Raw genomic sequence first — 13,045 nt, forward strand, 5'->3', positions numbered from 1 at the left:
CGCTGGAGACGGGCGGTTTGAATATTAAAGTTTATTGCTTTGCTCCCCTCAGAGGCAATATTCCGATTAAAACAACGCTGAGACGCATCGACAAGACATGGGCACTTTGTTCACACTTGTCGTCACCCACGCTTTACGTTTTTCAAGCAGACACCACACGCAACACACCGACATGGTGACCGTTTTCGGACCTATTTTAAAAGCAACAGATGAAAGCAGAATTTCGTCTTTGCATAGGTGGATCCTCCCTCATCTGCCGGTTGCAAGGTAACGTTTACTTGCTTTTTACCGCTCGCCCTCGCTTCACATTAAGCCTTTGTACATGTTTCCATATCAAGAATAGAAATTTGACTGCACACACAATACAAAACAATATCGTTGACTCACAATACCACGTGTCATTTATAAAGGGATAACTGTTTTTTTGTTTTTTTTTTTTCCTCCTTTCCAAACAACCAGGTCTTGTTTTTCTCCCGTAGAACAAAGAAGTTATATTTCAGGGGCAGCGCGCACACTTCACACACGCGTTAGCATCGGCACGCAATCTGGTGTGGCGAGGAGTAGAAAATATCACGTCGCCAAAACACTTCCGTACGTTAAATAATGAGTTTTAAAGCCGCTTTGGATTTTTGAGCAAAAATCGAAAGCGGTTTCTGTATCTTGGCACAAAATCGGTTAATCTCGTATCCAGTGTTTCCACGACACGCGTGGTGATCAGTCTCAATGAATTAGAACGTGTTATTAACGGCTACAAGTGGAGCTAATTTCAGAGGGGGAAGGACGTTCGAATGTTTGGGCGTCCGTAGTACCACCCTAGAGGCTCCACATGACAAAGGGGCACACAAAGAAGTCGATAGGATTGCGGACACACGCTTTAATAATTACTTACTTAAGACATAATACGGTCCTATCGTCACGCGGCTCGGCAGAAAAATACCTCGCTGCGTTTCTCTGTTCGGCTCGTGTGTGTGTGTGTGTGTGTGTGTGTGTGTGTGTGTGTGTGTTAAAGGGAGGTAGGAGGAGAACTCGGTTCAGTGTTCAGACACGGTGAGACGCTCCATCTTCTGTGCCGCCTCCTCTGACACCACCTTCGACTTTTTCTCTGGGCTGGGGCTAGGTGTGTTGGCGGCGCTGTTGGGGTAATCCCTGTTGCCGAAAATGACGCTGCCCACCCGCACGGTGGTGGCACCCACCTCGATCTTCAGAGCACGAGGGGGAAAAGAACAAATAGTAAAAAGAACTGCACCTCAGTGAAAATAATAATAATTATAAATGTTTTGCCGTTATTTCGTTTTTCATAAGCAGCTGAGCACAAAGTAAGTTTATAATAATTTTTGCTGTGTACTGTTAATTTTTGTTTTTTAGGCTTATCGCCAGTAATTTGATTTACCACTTAAAAAGGTACAATATGTAACTTTCAGCATTACATTTTCTAAAAGCGACTAGACCTATGTTATATATTTTGATGAATTCTATACTTACATTATCCCAAATATTTCCAACAATTTTCAAACCGAGAGAAATGCGTAATTGTAAAACAGATAACGGTCCGTTTTATTAGGTTGCCTGTCAATGGCGTCATATCCCCTAATAACTATTGTTTGATGGAGCACGATTATTTATTGCAAGATGCTGCGGGTTCTGACATGGAGTGACACGTCAGATGGATTTTCATCGGCAAACGTCGATAAATTACGGAACCGCATTGCAATCCCAAAAGAAAATAAATTTGACACCTTATCCTGTAATTACGAAATTCTCATAATTTCAGGTTGATTTCCCATTATCCTGCCATAATTGTATTGTGTACAGATAACTAATGAGGTTTATTGTATAGGTCACTTTTTTCTCAGATACTGACACTCATTTTTATGATATTGTTTGTAATTATCGCTGCCATTGTTCTTTGATGTGAGCCGCTGGGACGTTGTGATTTCCCTCCGGGGATGAATAAAGTATCTATCCATCTATCTATCTATCTATCTATCTATCTATCTATCTATCCATCCATCTATCTATCTATCTATCTATCTTCTATCTGCCAATACAGCCTTAGAAGATTTGAGACAGTGTATTTATATAAAAAGATATGATATAAGGAGAGTAAAAAGAGCAACTCACCGCATGCTCAAAGTCATTGGACATCCCCATACTGAGCTGCACATCCTCCAAAGGCAGGTTTAGACTGTCGCACAGTTCCTTTCTCCGACTCAACAGCATCTATTTACGGAACATCGATTTAATTCTAATTTTAAACTCACCAAAATTAGGAAAAAAAACGACCAAAAATCACCCATTTTCATTCAGTCTCTGTTGCAAACGCGCCTTGTTACCTGGAAGTCTGGGTTTTGGCCCTGGCTAAGGTCGTAGCCGTAGCGGCCGATGGTCATGAGCCCAGAGAAGTGCAGCGCGGTGCACTGAGACAAGATGTGCTTCACGGTGTTCACGGTGTCTTCCGGAGGGAGGCCGTGTTTACCTACAGAAACCGAGAGTGTCTTTTTTAACATTGAAAGCAGTGAAAAAAAATAAAAACAAAAAAAGTTTGGGTCCGTCAAAAAAAAAAGATAAAATTGTTTATTTTACTCTGTTCTCCGCTGGTGTTGATCTGCACCAAGACTTTTAACCTCCCCGTGCTGGCCACTCTGAGACGCTGCCACGAGCTGTTGACCTTGTCGGCGAGCTTGGCCGAATCCACCGTCTCCACCATGAACAGGTTGGGCACGCCTGATGGGGGGCGCCGGAGAGAATGCAGGGTTTCAGTATTCACCGGTTAATAGCGGTAGGTAGGTTAGTGGCTTTGGCAAATTACATCGAAACACAAGGAGGGCGACGGGCTCAGACAGACACGCTCACCTAAAAGTTTGTTGACATTGTTCTTCTGTAAATGGCCGATGAAATGCCACTTGATTTCCGGACAAGATTCTAAAATCTGCGGCAAGAGGGGGAGAAAAAAATAAAATAAAACGGCTGTTACAAGCGGTGGTTAAAAGTAAAATGTTCAAATAAATATAGATCTAAAAGACTTGAACAAACCTCGGGATTAGAAGCTTTGTCCACAAGCTCGTTGACCTGGACCGGGGGCACACACGCACAAAGATGCATTTCTATTGCGGGTTACACTTAACACATAATAACAAACACAGAACGTCCCTTCCCCTTTACCCCGATAGAAAGAAAGCATGTCGCGCTCACATAGTTTTCACCAAAGTTCCGTTGCCCTTGTCTGTAGGCCTCGATAACCATGTCCGGGGGCTTGGTCTTGCTGACGGCGACCAGGCAGGGTGGCAAGGCTGGCAGCGCCTGCGGGAAGAAGGGAGACGGTCGTACGAAACGAGAACAATGGCAATGACGATGGTTTTAAGGAGGTGAACCTGCGCTGCAATCACACTCATGCAATAAGACTCAGCGCGATGAGTCACTCACACAGTTAAAGGTCAGGGGGGAGCGTTAACATGGGGCCTGCTGCAATGTCAGACTTTGGCCTCATGCACTGTGAGTGCTATGGGCTGTTATTGCAGCTCGGGTCATAACTGACCTGATATTCACGGCGTCCAGCCAAAATGGCAGAAAGATATATGCAGATAAAAACGGTTTGGTTCACAGAGAAATGAAGTTGCAGTGCGGGTGCATTATTCGGCAGATGTGTTATTCTATAACCTGCCGGAACTCGCACCCCACCTCCTTTCTCGGACCAGGTGAGTGTTGGATGTATGAAATTCTCAATGTCAAATCTCAAGTCAAAACGGGCCAAAATATGAGCTGGCAACAGCGTTTGACCCCAGAAAATAACTTGAAAAGAAACTTGAAGAGACGGATGCACGATTTGGCCGCCGCGGGGTGCGCGCATTTCTCGCGGGGTGGGCAGAATTCGGCACCACACCTGCGTTCAGAGCGGATTCCAACTGCAACGTTTTCTCCAAAGGCATCGTTAACTAAGTCGAGCCTGCGCCTAGCGACTGTGCCCGGGGTGGTTTCGGTGGCCGGGCTGTCACGCCACGGCGACCGGCCCCGCCCGTCGGACCCCTGCGTGGTGTTGTGGTGTTGCGGAGCAGCGTGTCCTCCCTTCCAAAGGTTGAGGTGTTTATCAGCCTTACGTAACAAGTCGTGTTCGCGGCGCGACCACTTTCCGCCGTGTGTGCTTGTTTTGAGCAGACATTTTTTTTTGTTTTGTTTTTTTAGGGGCTTACCTTAGAGCGACGCGCGGCCGCCTTGTTCACCCTGTCCACCACGGACTGTAGAGCCTTTCCAATCTCCTCCGGCATCCCTACTTTCCACATACCGTCAGAGCAGGACTGCGCGTCGGCGGCGGACGGCGTTGGTCGTGACGGAGGTGGCGCTTCAAAATAAAAGCCCCCCCCGCCGATTAGGAGCGGGCGATCCCCGCGATGAGCGCCCTCTACAGTTTGTCCTCAATTCTACAGTTTGTATTCTAAATGTCTTAAACAGTTTCATTCGGTTTCCCCACTTTCTAGGTATGTCTACACCTCCCTAAGAATGTCTACGAGCTATGGCTCGGTTTAATAAATTAAAAAAAAAAGAAAAAAAAAAAGTTAACCGGGAAAACTTTCCCCCTTGATGAACAGATAAAATCCATTTATCATTCCATCACTCCAACACAATCTTCCAAATCTAGATTTTCTCGATCGAGCTCTCACGCAACACAGACACAGTTTACAAAGAAAAAAAGATACTTTTATTGGCGCGATTAAATCAAACTTTTTGCAAACAAAAGAGACAAAAAAAAAAAAAGATAGCACAATTCAAAGACACTTTCACCATCTCTTCAACACAAAAGAATAATGGGATGTAAAAAAAAGGTGTCGACGGGGATTATCCCATCCTCTTGACATCCGATTCAGGTCATCATACCCTCTCCAAGGCCTCCAACATGATGATACTGTTTCCTCTGATGACCTTTAGAAACAAGCTCAAATTATTTCCATGTTGATTTGGTGAGGATGTTTTTGAGAGAACGTGATCAAAGTAGTGCACACATAAGAAGGCTCTTATAAACAACACTATATATGTCATCAATGGCATTTTAAAGAGGCAATAGACAACTTTTCAACCCCCCGCACGGTTTCAGAATGGTATTATTGTTTGCGGCGCTGTCGCCAATACAACTGAATTGCTTTACGTTATTCTTAGAGCGCTTTACGTGGAAATGACCCTCACCACTTTGGAAATAACACTGAAGAAGAAGCACTGCTCACTGAAGGAAGAATGTCACAACTTTAATTTAACCTTTTTTTTTTGGGTTGCACAATCATATATACATAGATGCTGCATTGACTGCTTCGGCTCGTTGCTGCAATATGTCAACGTCGCCGCCATATTGGAACGAGCAAGACAAGCAAGTAAACGGGGGAGCTGCATGTTTTTCTGGATAAAAAGCACTATAATGTTTACATTTCTCAAGCCATTTCAATGAGTTGTTTTATATTTAAGAGATTTTGATCTACGTGGAGTAGATTGCTCCACCGTCCACCATTCCCACCAATGGTTTCGCATTATTGACGCACTTCCTGTGACGCACTGCCCTAAAGCCATCACTTTCACAGGGATTTGTACCCGGTGGCAGTCGAAATTGCATAGTAATAGAGGCTTATAGGGAACCAAGCTAAACGCTGATGTCATTATTGTATTACCATTACACGTGCAATCAACATTAACTTCACAATAAGTAAAAGCCCAAAAATTGTCTATTACTCCTGTCTATCACAAAGAAGACATGGTTAAAAAAAATCATAATACTAAAATAAGCTGTAGAAAATGAACAAAGCACTAATCTAAACAATAAAATGTAATCAAGAAATGCAGATGCAAGCCCGCACGTAGGTCAAGACCCGGTTTGTGATAGAGAATAAATACAAACGACCTCCAATTACCGTTGCACAACTAGCTCACGATCGATAACTTCGAGTTCCAACAAAACCACCAAGAGGACAGGATTTATTCTGGGATGTATACTGACCACCATGCCGATGCCATTCTGCTGCCCGCCCGGTCCCATCTCGAGACAGTCGTCCATCACCAGGTTCATGAAGGGGTCAAACCCTCGCAAGATGCCCTGCACATGCCGGCCTCCGTTCAGCTTCACTGGGAGGGGGGGGAGGAGAAGACGCCGTGAGGAGGCTGCCTGCTTCTACACGCTCGAGGACAGTAGTACACCTTCCACAATGGTGGTTTAGGGTATTATTACACAGATCTGTGGAGTACTCCATTCTGATGGGTCAAAATTGGCAATAAGCGGACAGTTATTTTTTGAATGGGCGTTGTCATGGGCAACCGCTTCGCCCCGGCATCGCTCTGCCTACATTAATGGGTGGCGCCATCTTGTGGTGAAACACGGAAACAATTAAAGCCTCGAAGAGATGGCGGACGTCCAATTTCACATTTAACAACAGTTAAGGTTCGTGATATGACCTGACGGATGGATACGACGGCCAGTATTTTTTTATTTTTTTTGTGTCTTTTTGTGCTGTAGGTTGAATAAATCAGATTCTGCTCTAAAGTAAATAGTAAGTGGGTAGCGTTCACAGTGCGAGCAGCAGCCCCCTGTATAACATGGCTGAACACGTGAACAAAGTGCCTCGTTCTTGGTCTCCGTACTCACATGAAAGCTTCTTGTCCATGAACCTGGTTTAAAAAAAAAAAGGGAAAAGACGCGTCAGCTTGAGCGAAAAAAAACAACCAAAAAACAACTGACGCGACCGACGGCTTCTATGAATTAAACACTCGTTAGCATTAGCACAAACAACGCAGGACCGGGCTGTATCGGCAGTTTGCACCGGCAAACTAAGCGGCGGTACGCGGGAGAAGGCGAGCGATGCGGGGAACTTACTTCTTGAGCTCCGGTGGGTGCGCTTTGCTCATTTTGTCGTGGATATTTTTCCGAGCAAGTTCGCGCTGCGTGGATCGTCAGCTCTGCGTTCTACAAACCCGCGGAAGACACGCGCCGAGCTTCCTCGCGTGTTTTTCAGTGCTGCGTCCCATGGCACCCGCCCCCACAGGCCAGGAGGGGAACTGTTACCACCACCACCACCACCACCACTTATCCAATTATTATTATTATTATTATTAATAACAAAAAAAAGTGGTCTCACACTGCAAATGTTAAACTTGAGTAAAAGATTTCGAAATATGTAAACAAAACCAAAGGAAAAAAAAAAATCAAGGACATTTTAATCATCTGAGAAAAAAAAAAAAAAATGAACAAAAAAATAAATAAAGGCTGATTTAATGTTGTTAGGAGCATTTCCGTCAGTAGCATTTTGAAGACAGTAGCAGATGCTGTTCCTTGGTACATCCACACAATTACCTTGACAGACATGCCGGAAGAATTCCATTACCTTATCTATTTGCATAGCTAGATAATATTTACGAAAGACGGAATGTATCACAAAGTAAGGTTAATGTGAAAGGCATCTTTTACTGTATCTAGTATTCCATTACAGCCGCAAAACATTATTTGTTATGAATGTGGTAACAACAACCATCACAAACCCCTGTGATGGAAAAGTAAAATGTCTACATTCATTTACTCCCAATATCCTAACTGAACCTTTTTCAATTTAATTGGGTAAACCAAAACATAGTCCTAACCAAAAGACAGTTTCCATGATTGGTCAAATGGTTTAGGTTTGCCACATACTAGCATGTCCTGAAATTAGTTTTACAATTGATCAAAATCCCATATCGGAAGCACCAGCAACAAACACACACTTTCCAGTGACTGACTTATTTAAACAAATCAATGATCCACATGAAAAAAAAATTAAAACATTAGGCATTTTAAGCAGATCATTTGTGAATGGTAATCAATCCAATTTCAAGTTATAAAAAAATAATAATAATCCTACCGGTTGGCACTGCAGATATTCTGCCATTTTAGGATTCACTGGGAGCTGAATGTTTATCAATGAAATAGCATAATGATGACAAAGACTTGGTAAGTCAGAGCATTAGAAATACTGTGAGTAATTAAATCATTACGCACAAGTTAAGTGATAGGACAGATCAAGCTATGCTTGTAGTGGCCAGTCAGTAACTGTAAAACACACTAGTTATAGCATCTACTTACACTGCTCTCATGTTATCATGTTATGTTTAGACAATATTTAACCAACATTCAGGGTGCTTCTACCATTGGACTGGCTGCTCGAACATTAAAATCAGAATCTATATATTTCATAGTACCTATTTTTTTTTTTTTTTTAATGTTGTTACAAACTCCCTGTCCCTTTACGGCAATGAGGCATGTTATACAGATGACGTTGCTCAAAATGTAGCTTTGTTTTTGATGCCCTTGAGTCTGTACTCCTCCGTGGCGCAGTCCTCCTCCACCTTCACTCGCAGGTGCTCCTGGCAGTGCTTTAGAAAAGGGTCCAGTGCCGAGAAAGCCTGCTGGCAGGGCACGCAGTGGTAGAGTCTCCGTTTCCTGGACCCCGGGCCTTTGGAGGTGTCCATCTCCTGGGTGCAGACGCTGCACTGCCTCCTCCTCACAGAGGACTGGTGGAGCTCCGCGTGCTCCCTCAGCTCCGACTGGAGAGAGAACACCTGTGTGCAGGACGGACACGGGAACTCGCTCTCGGACTCCTCTTCAGTTCTAGGCACTTTCTTGGCTCTCCCTGGGTGATTCAACTCCCGCTTGAGCCTGTTGAATTTCTTGCTGGGCCGGCCGGGACCGGCCCTCTCTGTCCCGTTGCTCGTGAGCCTTAGCCTTTTTGGTTTCTTTTCTGACACCATGGGGTCTTTGGCAGCATTCTCTCCAGGCTGGGTGTGCTCCTGTACGGTGGCGCTGCCGCCGTTTTGAGTGAAATGCTGTTTGGAATGTGCCCTACGTGACAGATGATGCAGAAAGACTCTGCCACAGATGTGACATGGATACCCTTCTGGGTTCCGACGTTTAACATGAGTGCTATGGTAAACCAGAGTCAGACTTTTGTCTCCATTTTCCCTGCTGTGTTTCTCTTTCCTGTGCAAGTACAGATTGGCAGTACTCTTGAAAACCATTTCACAGGAGCGACAACTCAACAGTTTTGATTTGGATTTACGCCTTGTTACTGCATTGCTACCAGCTCGACCTCCTATGGTTTTCTGTACCCCCCGAGCCATGTAATGCTCCTCGGTGTGGTAGAACCGCGTATGGCAGTGGAGTCCCGCTCCTGTGCGGAAGGTTCTGGGACAGAATGGACACGCCGTAGATTGATCACGGCTTGGCCCCGGGACTTCTGAAGAGTCTGAGGGCGTGGAGCCTGCCTCAGAAACCGGTTGAGGTGAGTCAGCCAAAGGGCTACTAGCATCGTCAACAGCCAGAGGGGAAGGCGGTTCACTACAACCCGCCTGCTGATGGTATAAAAGAGCCTGCTTCTGACTGAAACCTCTACCACACGGGGCGCAAGCGTAGGGAATACTGTCAATGAAGTGGGGTTGGCAGTGCGGCGACTTGTCTGGGGGACTGCCGGGGTCCGAGGCTCCACTCGCCTCACATGGAGGGGAATCGCAAACACACTTGTGCAGCTGTAAGGAAGATAAAAGGGAGAACTCCTTCCCACAGGAAAGGCAGCGGTGAGGCTTGGGCAGTGTGTGGTTCGACTCCTGATGCTGCGAGAGATCCGTGGCATTGGGGAATCCCTGGCCACATTCTGGACAGTCGCAGGGCGACGGCGGGGTCCGACCGTCCTGCTTCTGCTCTGCCCGGGCCACCAGCTTGGCCAGCCTGGACAGGGTGTCCGCCGTGGGCCGGGACCGGCCGAAAGGCTCCTGCGCTCCGTCGGTGCTCCAACCGCAAGGGACTCCATCCATCCTCCTTCGCCGAGATCACTTCCTGCTTCAGCCGAGATAAAGACGAGAGGGGGGTTGTTGTCTCACTTAAGACTGCACAGAGGGTCACCTTAAACATATCTCAGACTGCAGTTCCACGCTGGTTCGTCGTTTAGCATGTTCACAATCTTAGTAAGGTTAACATGTTATTGTACACAGCGCCGTGTATTTTTTTTTTAGTTTACAGCACGCTAACATGTGAGACCATCAGGAAAAAGCCGCGGTCGGAGCCACTGGCTGGACAGCGGCGCCACACGACGTTCGTGTTTGCTAATGTTAGCCTCTTAGCTTCGATACCACACCGACATGCAGGGCGAACTCTTCGGAGGAAAACCGCTACATACCTCGGCTCTCAAAAGTCGACACGGCCGATGTATTCCGACGGTTTAAAGGCGTCGAAGACCTGAGGGAACTTTGAGCGCCGTTACGACGACCCCCATCGGCGTGGGCACGGAGGTAAAAACAAAAAACAACGGAGCTAAAGTTTGCAGCGAAACTAACAACTTCCGCCTACGTCACAAACACACGCACGCACGTACGTACGTACACGCACGTACAGTTCCTTGTTGCTGTTCCCAGATCAGATTGGCGCTGTATTTATCAACTGGCACGAACAAAAAGTAAAACAAACAAACAAAAAAAATCAATCCCTATATTTTTTCTTTCATTTGATAATATAAGAACAATATTATTATAAGTAGTACTACTAATAAATCCAAATCTCCTGGATTTATAATAGTACAATATTTGCTCTATAAAATAATAAAATATAAGAAGTTGCTCCATTAAAAAATAAAAGCTGAAGCACTAAGTTCTCCATTATGCTTAACTAAATCAATTAAGCAAATACACATTCCTTAAATACACATATTTAGAAAGGTATGAGAAATAATGAATAATGAACTTAAAAAAAACTTTTGTAAACTTTAAAAAGTATGACACCTTTGTAGCAATTCCTTAATATGTGTGCAAGGGTTATCATTTTTAGTTGTCAGTTACCAGGGTAACCGCAATATTATTATTATTACAGCAGCTGATGGTTCATTTTAATGTGGACTGGACGGCTGGACTGAGGAGACAAAGACCGTGATTAGAAGATGAGTATTTATTTAGTACTGGCACAACGTTTTAACATGCACCAGGGGTCTGTTCCGGGAGAGAGCCCCGATCTCTGGGGGTCGGCCGGTCATACAGCCTCTGTTGGGACGTCCACCGGGTGATGTCACAAAAGGTGTAAACGCTGAACATTGCTTTGTGACACAAATTTGACATTTCAACAAAGATCATTGTTTGGCCATTGTGTGTAGCCACAGCACCACCGACTATGAGACTAAATAACATGACCCCGTATGGTTCCGTGGAAATTCATAAGAAATAGGTGATGACCCATCAATATCAGCAGAAAATTGTATCATTTAACATCACAGCCTCGTCAGCTCAGTTTATAGGTTTAATTATTGGTTTACCTTTGCTCCATCGTCGTCTTCAAATCCTGTACCCACAATGTCATGCAGCGTGGTATGAATAATATAACCAGTCAATGATGAAAAACCTTTTGTGAAGCAGAACTGGCTTTCAAATCACACACACACACACACACACACACACACACACACACACACACACACACACACACACACACACACACACACACACACACACACACACACAAACAACAGCAGATTACTATAATAATTTATTTATTTAAGGCGGAAGCCAACATTACTTGCTGAAGCATTCTAAAAAGAACAGATTGTATTGGCAAGGGTTTGGCATATAGTTGCTAAGAAAAAAACAAACATAAGCCAACAGCATGAGTTACTACTCCAGTTGTTTTACAACTTTACATTTTGGTCAGCCATTCCTTTCTTATTTATCGCTGCGAAACAACTCAAATTGGACATGATAATCATGGTAGAAATTAGTGAAGATATTACAAAATAGAAACTGAAGGATTCCCCAAAAATGAGCATGTAAAGAGCCAGACCCCAGAACTAGTTTAAGGCTAAAAGGCATCTATAAATTGAAGACAAAACCTACTTGTACATTGCATGAAAGAAAATTAAAATATAAAATCCACTGAACCAGTTAATTTGTAGTGGCCGGAATCCTAGAGCTGGATTTTTCCAGAAATACTAAATCCTCAAACTGACACATTATTTACACCATTGCATCATTTGCACAACGTCAGCTGTTTCACTGCATGTTGGAGGGAACATCGTAGACCACAGGAGGACATTTCAAGACCTACTTATAGACACACTGTAACTCATAATATATTCATTGAACTTCTGTCCCCTACAATAACCAGTACATCTACCATATAACTTGTGCACTTTTAGTCATCGATTCATAGAAATCATTATTGGATTTCACCACATTTAAACAATTACAATTTGCTCCAGGGTGGTTGAATTCCATTTTAAGATACACGGCACACCAAGAAAAAAATAAAAATAAAATAAATAGTACCATCGCCCAATGATTGTCTTCTCTCTTACAAATTGTGCACAAATCCCTGGCAACTAATGAAGTGGCATTGCGTGTTTTCACATTCCGTTTATTGTTTCATCTTTATTTTATTTTTTTTAAACAGGGCTCGTATTTAAAAAGAAGTCCCGGCTCACGTCACTGACTCAGTGAAGTCGCAGGGGTACAAGAGAAGAGCAACCCAGGCGGAAAACGTATAGGACACACAACAACATGGGTAATGTTAGAGCTTTTGTTACAGAGAAAAAAAACAAAAAAAATTAACATTCTAAATGTTTACAACAAAATCTGACCGTATTATCTACAATCACAGCTGCTTTGTGTCCACTGGACTGTCTCAAGTAAAAGCGGTGTGACGACATGTACTAATAGTACCAACACGGCTCAGTAAAGAACATGACCATGTCTAATTTGGGTTGATTAAAAAAGGGGAGGGAGACATTTTCCAAGTTCAAACTCCTTAACTAGTTGTTCTGTAAATACTGTTTCGACTTACAGTAAGACACGTGATAAACCACATGTTTTGCAACGGGTTGCTTGAAGTCAAATAGACGAGCAATAAAAGGAATAAAAATGGAAATAATAGTCAATGCTACTATTCTGGACATCACTAGGTAGAGTAGTAAATTGTCACACTGTAGAATCAATAAGACAAGTGGTCGTGATCAACCTCGATTTGGACTAGTAGAAGCAGTTTTATACGTACTGCATTTCAACCTAGGATGGCTAC

At 43.9% G+C, this 13,045-nt stretch overlaps 3 protein-coding genes across 4 annotated transcripts; all 3 read right to left on the reverse strand.

The window, feature by feature from the left end:
- Positions 1–16: 16 nt before the first annotated feature.
- On the reverse strand, positions 17–4,320 carry plpbp (pyridoxal phosphate binding protein). The gene is made up of 8 exons (XM_080015623.1): positions 4,188–4,320; positions 3,193–3,300; positions 3,034–3,069; positions 2,854–2,929; positions 2,584–2,724; positions 2,334–2,476; positions 2,122–2,220; positions 17–1,199 (listed from the first exon to the last, which is right to left on the reverse strand). The coding sequence occupies exons 1-8, from the start codon at positions 4,275–4,277 to the stop codon at positions 1,032–1,034; spliced, it is 861 nt and encodes a 286-aa protein (XP_079871749.1). The 5' UTR covers positions 4,278–4,320; the 3' UTR covers positions 17–1,031.
- Positions 4,321–4,670: 350 nt separating this feature from the next.
- snrpg (small nuclear ribonucleoprotein polypeptide G) lies at positions 4,671–6,975 on the reverse strand. The gene is made up of 4 exons (XM_080014674.1): positions 6,845–6,975; positions 6,617–6,639; positions 5,975–6,099; positions 4,671–4,914 (listed from the first exon to the last, which is right to left on the reverse strand). Exons 1-4 carry the CDS (start codon positions 6,874–6,876, stop codon positions 4,864–4,866), a joined length of 231 nt encoding a protein of 76 aa, XP_079870800.1. The 5' UTR covers positions 6,877–6,975; the 3' UTR covers positions 4,671–4,863.
- A 437-nt stretch (positions 6,976–7,412) lies between these two features.
- LOC307241728 (uncharacterized protein) lies at positions 7,413–10,314 on the reverse strand. 2 transcript variants are annotated; one of them, XM_080015942.1, is made up of 2 exons: positions 10,170–10,314; positions 7,413–9,829 (listed from the first exon to the last, which is right to left on the reverse strand). In XM_080015942.1, exon 2 carries the CDS (start codon positions 9,805–9,807, stop codon positions 8,281–8,283), a length of 1,527 nt encoding a protein of 508 aa, XP_079872068.1. In that variant the 5' UTR covers positions 9,808–9,829; positions 10,170–10,314; the 3' UTR covers positions 7,413–8,280. The 2 variants fall into 2 exon arrangements, with proteins under 2 accessions (XP_079872068.1, XP_079872069.1); XM_080015943.1 differs by having other exon boundaries at positions 7,413–9,832.
- Positions 10,315–13,045: the final 2,731 nt, after the last annotated feature.

This window comes from Zeus faber (genome assembly GCF_960531495.2).
Source record: "Zeus faber genome assembly, chromosome: 15".
In the NCBI taxonomy this organism is placed as follows: Eukaryota; Metazoa; Chordata; class Actinopteri; order Zeiformes; family Zeidae; genus Zeus; species Zeus faber.

Bases quoted from the DNA above. Each gene is read 5' to 3' on its own strand.
- snrpg (XM_080014674.1), bottom strand. From the start codon at position 6,876: ATGAGCAAAGCGCACCCACCGGAGCTCAAGAA. The intron at 6,640-6,844 runs GTAAGTTCCCCG...TTTTTAAACCAG, and splicing joins CACCCACCGGAGCTCAAGAA to GTTCATGGACAAGAAGCTTT. The intron at 4,915-5,974 runs GTCAGTATACAT...TTGTTTCTAAAG, and splicing joins AGAATGGCATCGGCATGGTG to GTCATCAGAGGAAACAGTAT.
- plpbp (XM_080015623.1), bottom strand. From the start codon at position 4,277: ATGTGGAAAGTAGGGATGCCGGAGGAGATTGGAAAGGCTCTACAGTCC. The intron at 2,930-3,033 runs GTTTGTTCAAGT...CTCTTGCCGCAG, and splicing joins ACAAAGCTTCTAATCCCGAG to ATTTTAGAATCTTGTCCGGA. The intron at 1,200-2,121 runs GTGAGTTGCTCT...CGTGCTCTGAAG, and splicing joins CCAATGACTTTGAGCATGCG to ATCGAGGTGGGTGCCACCAC.
- LOC307241728 (XM_080015942.1), bottom strand. From the start codon at position 9,807: ATGGATGGAGTCCCTTGCGGTTGGAGCACCGACGGAGCGCAGGAGCCT.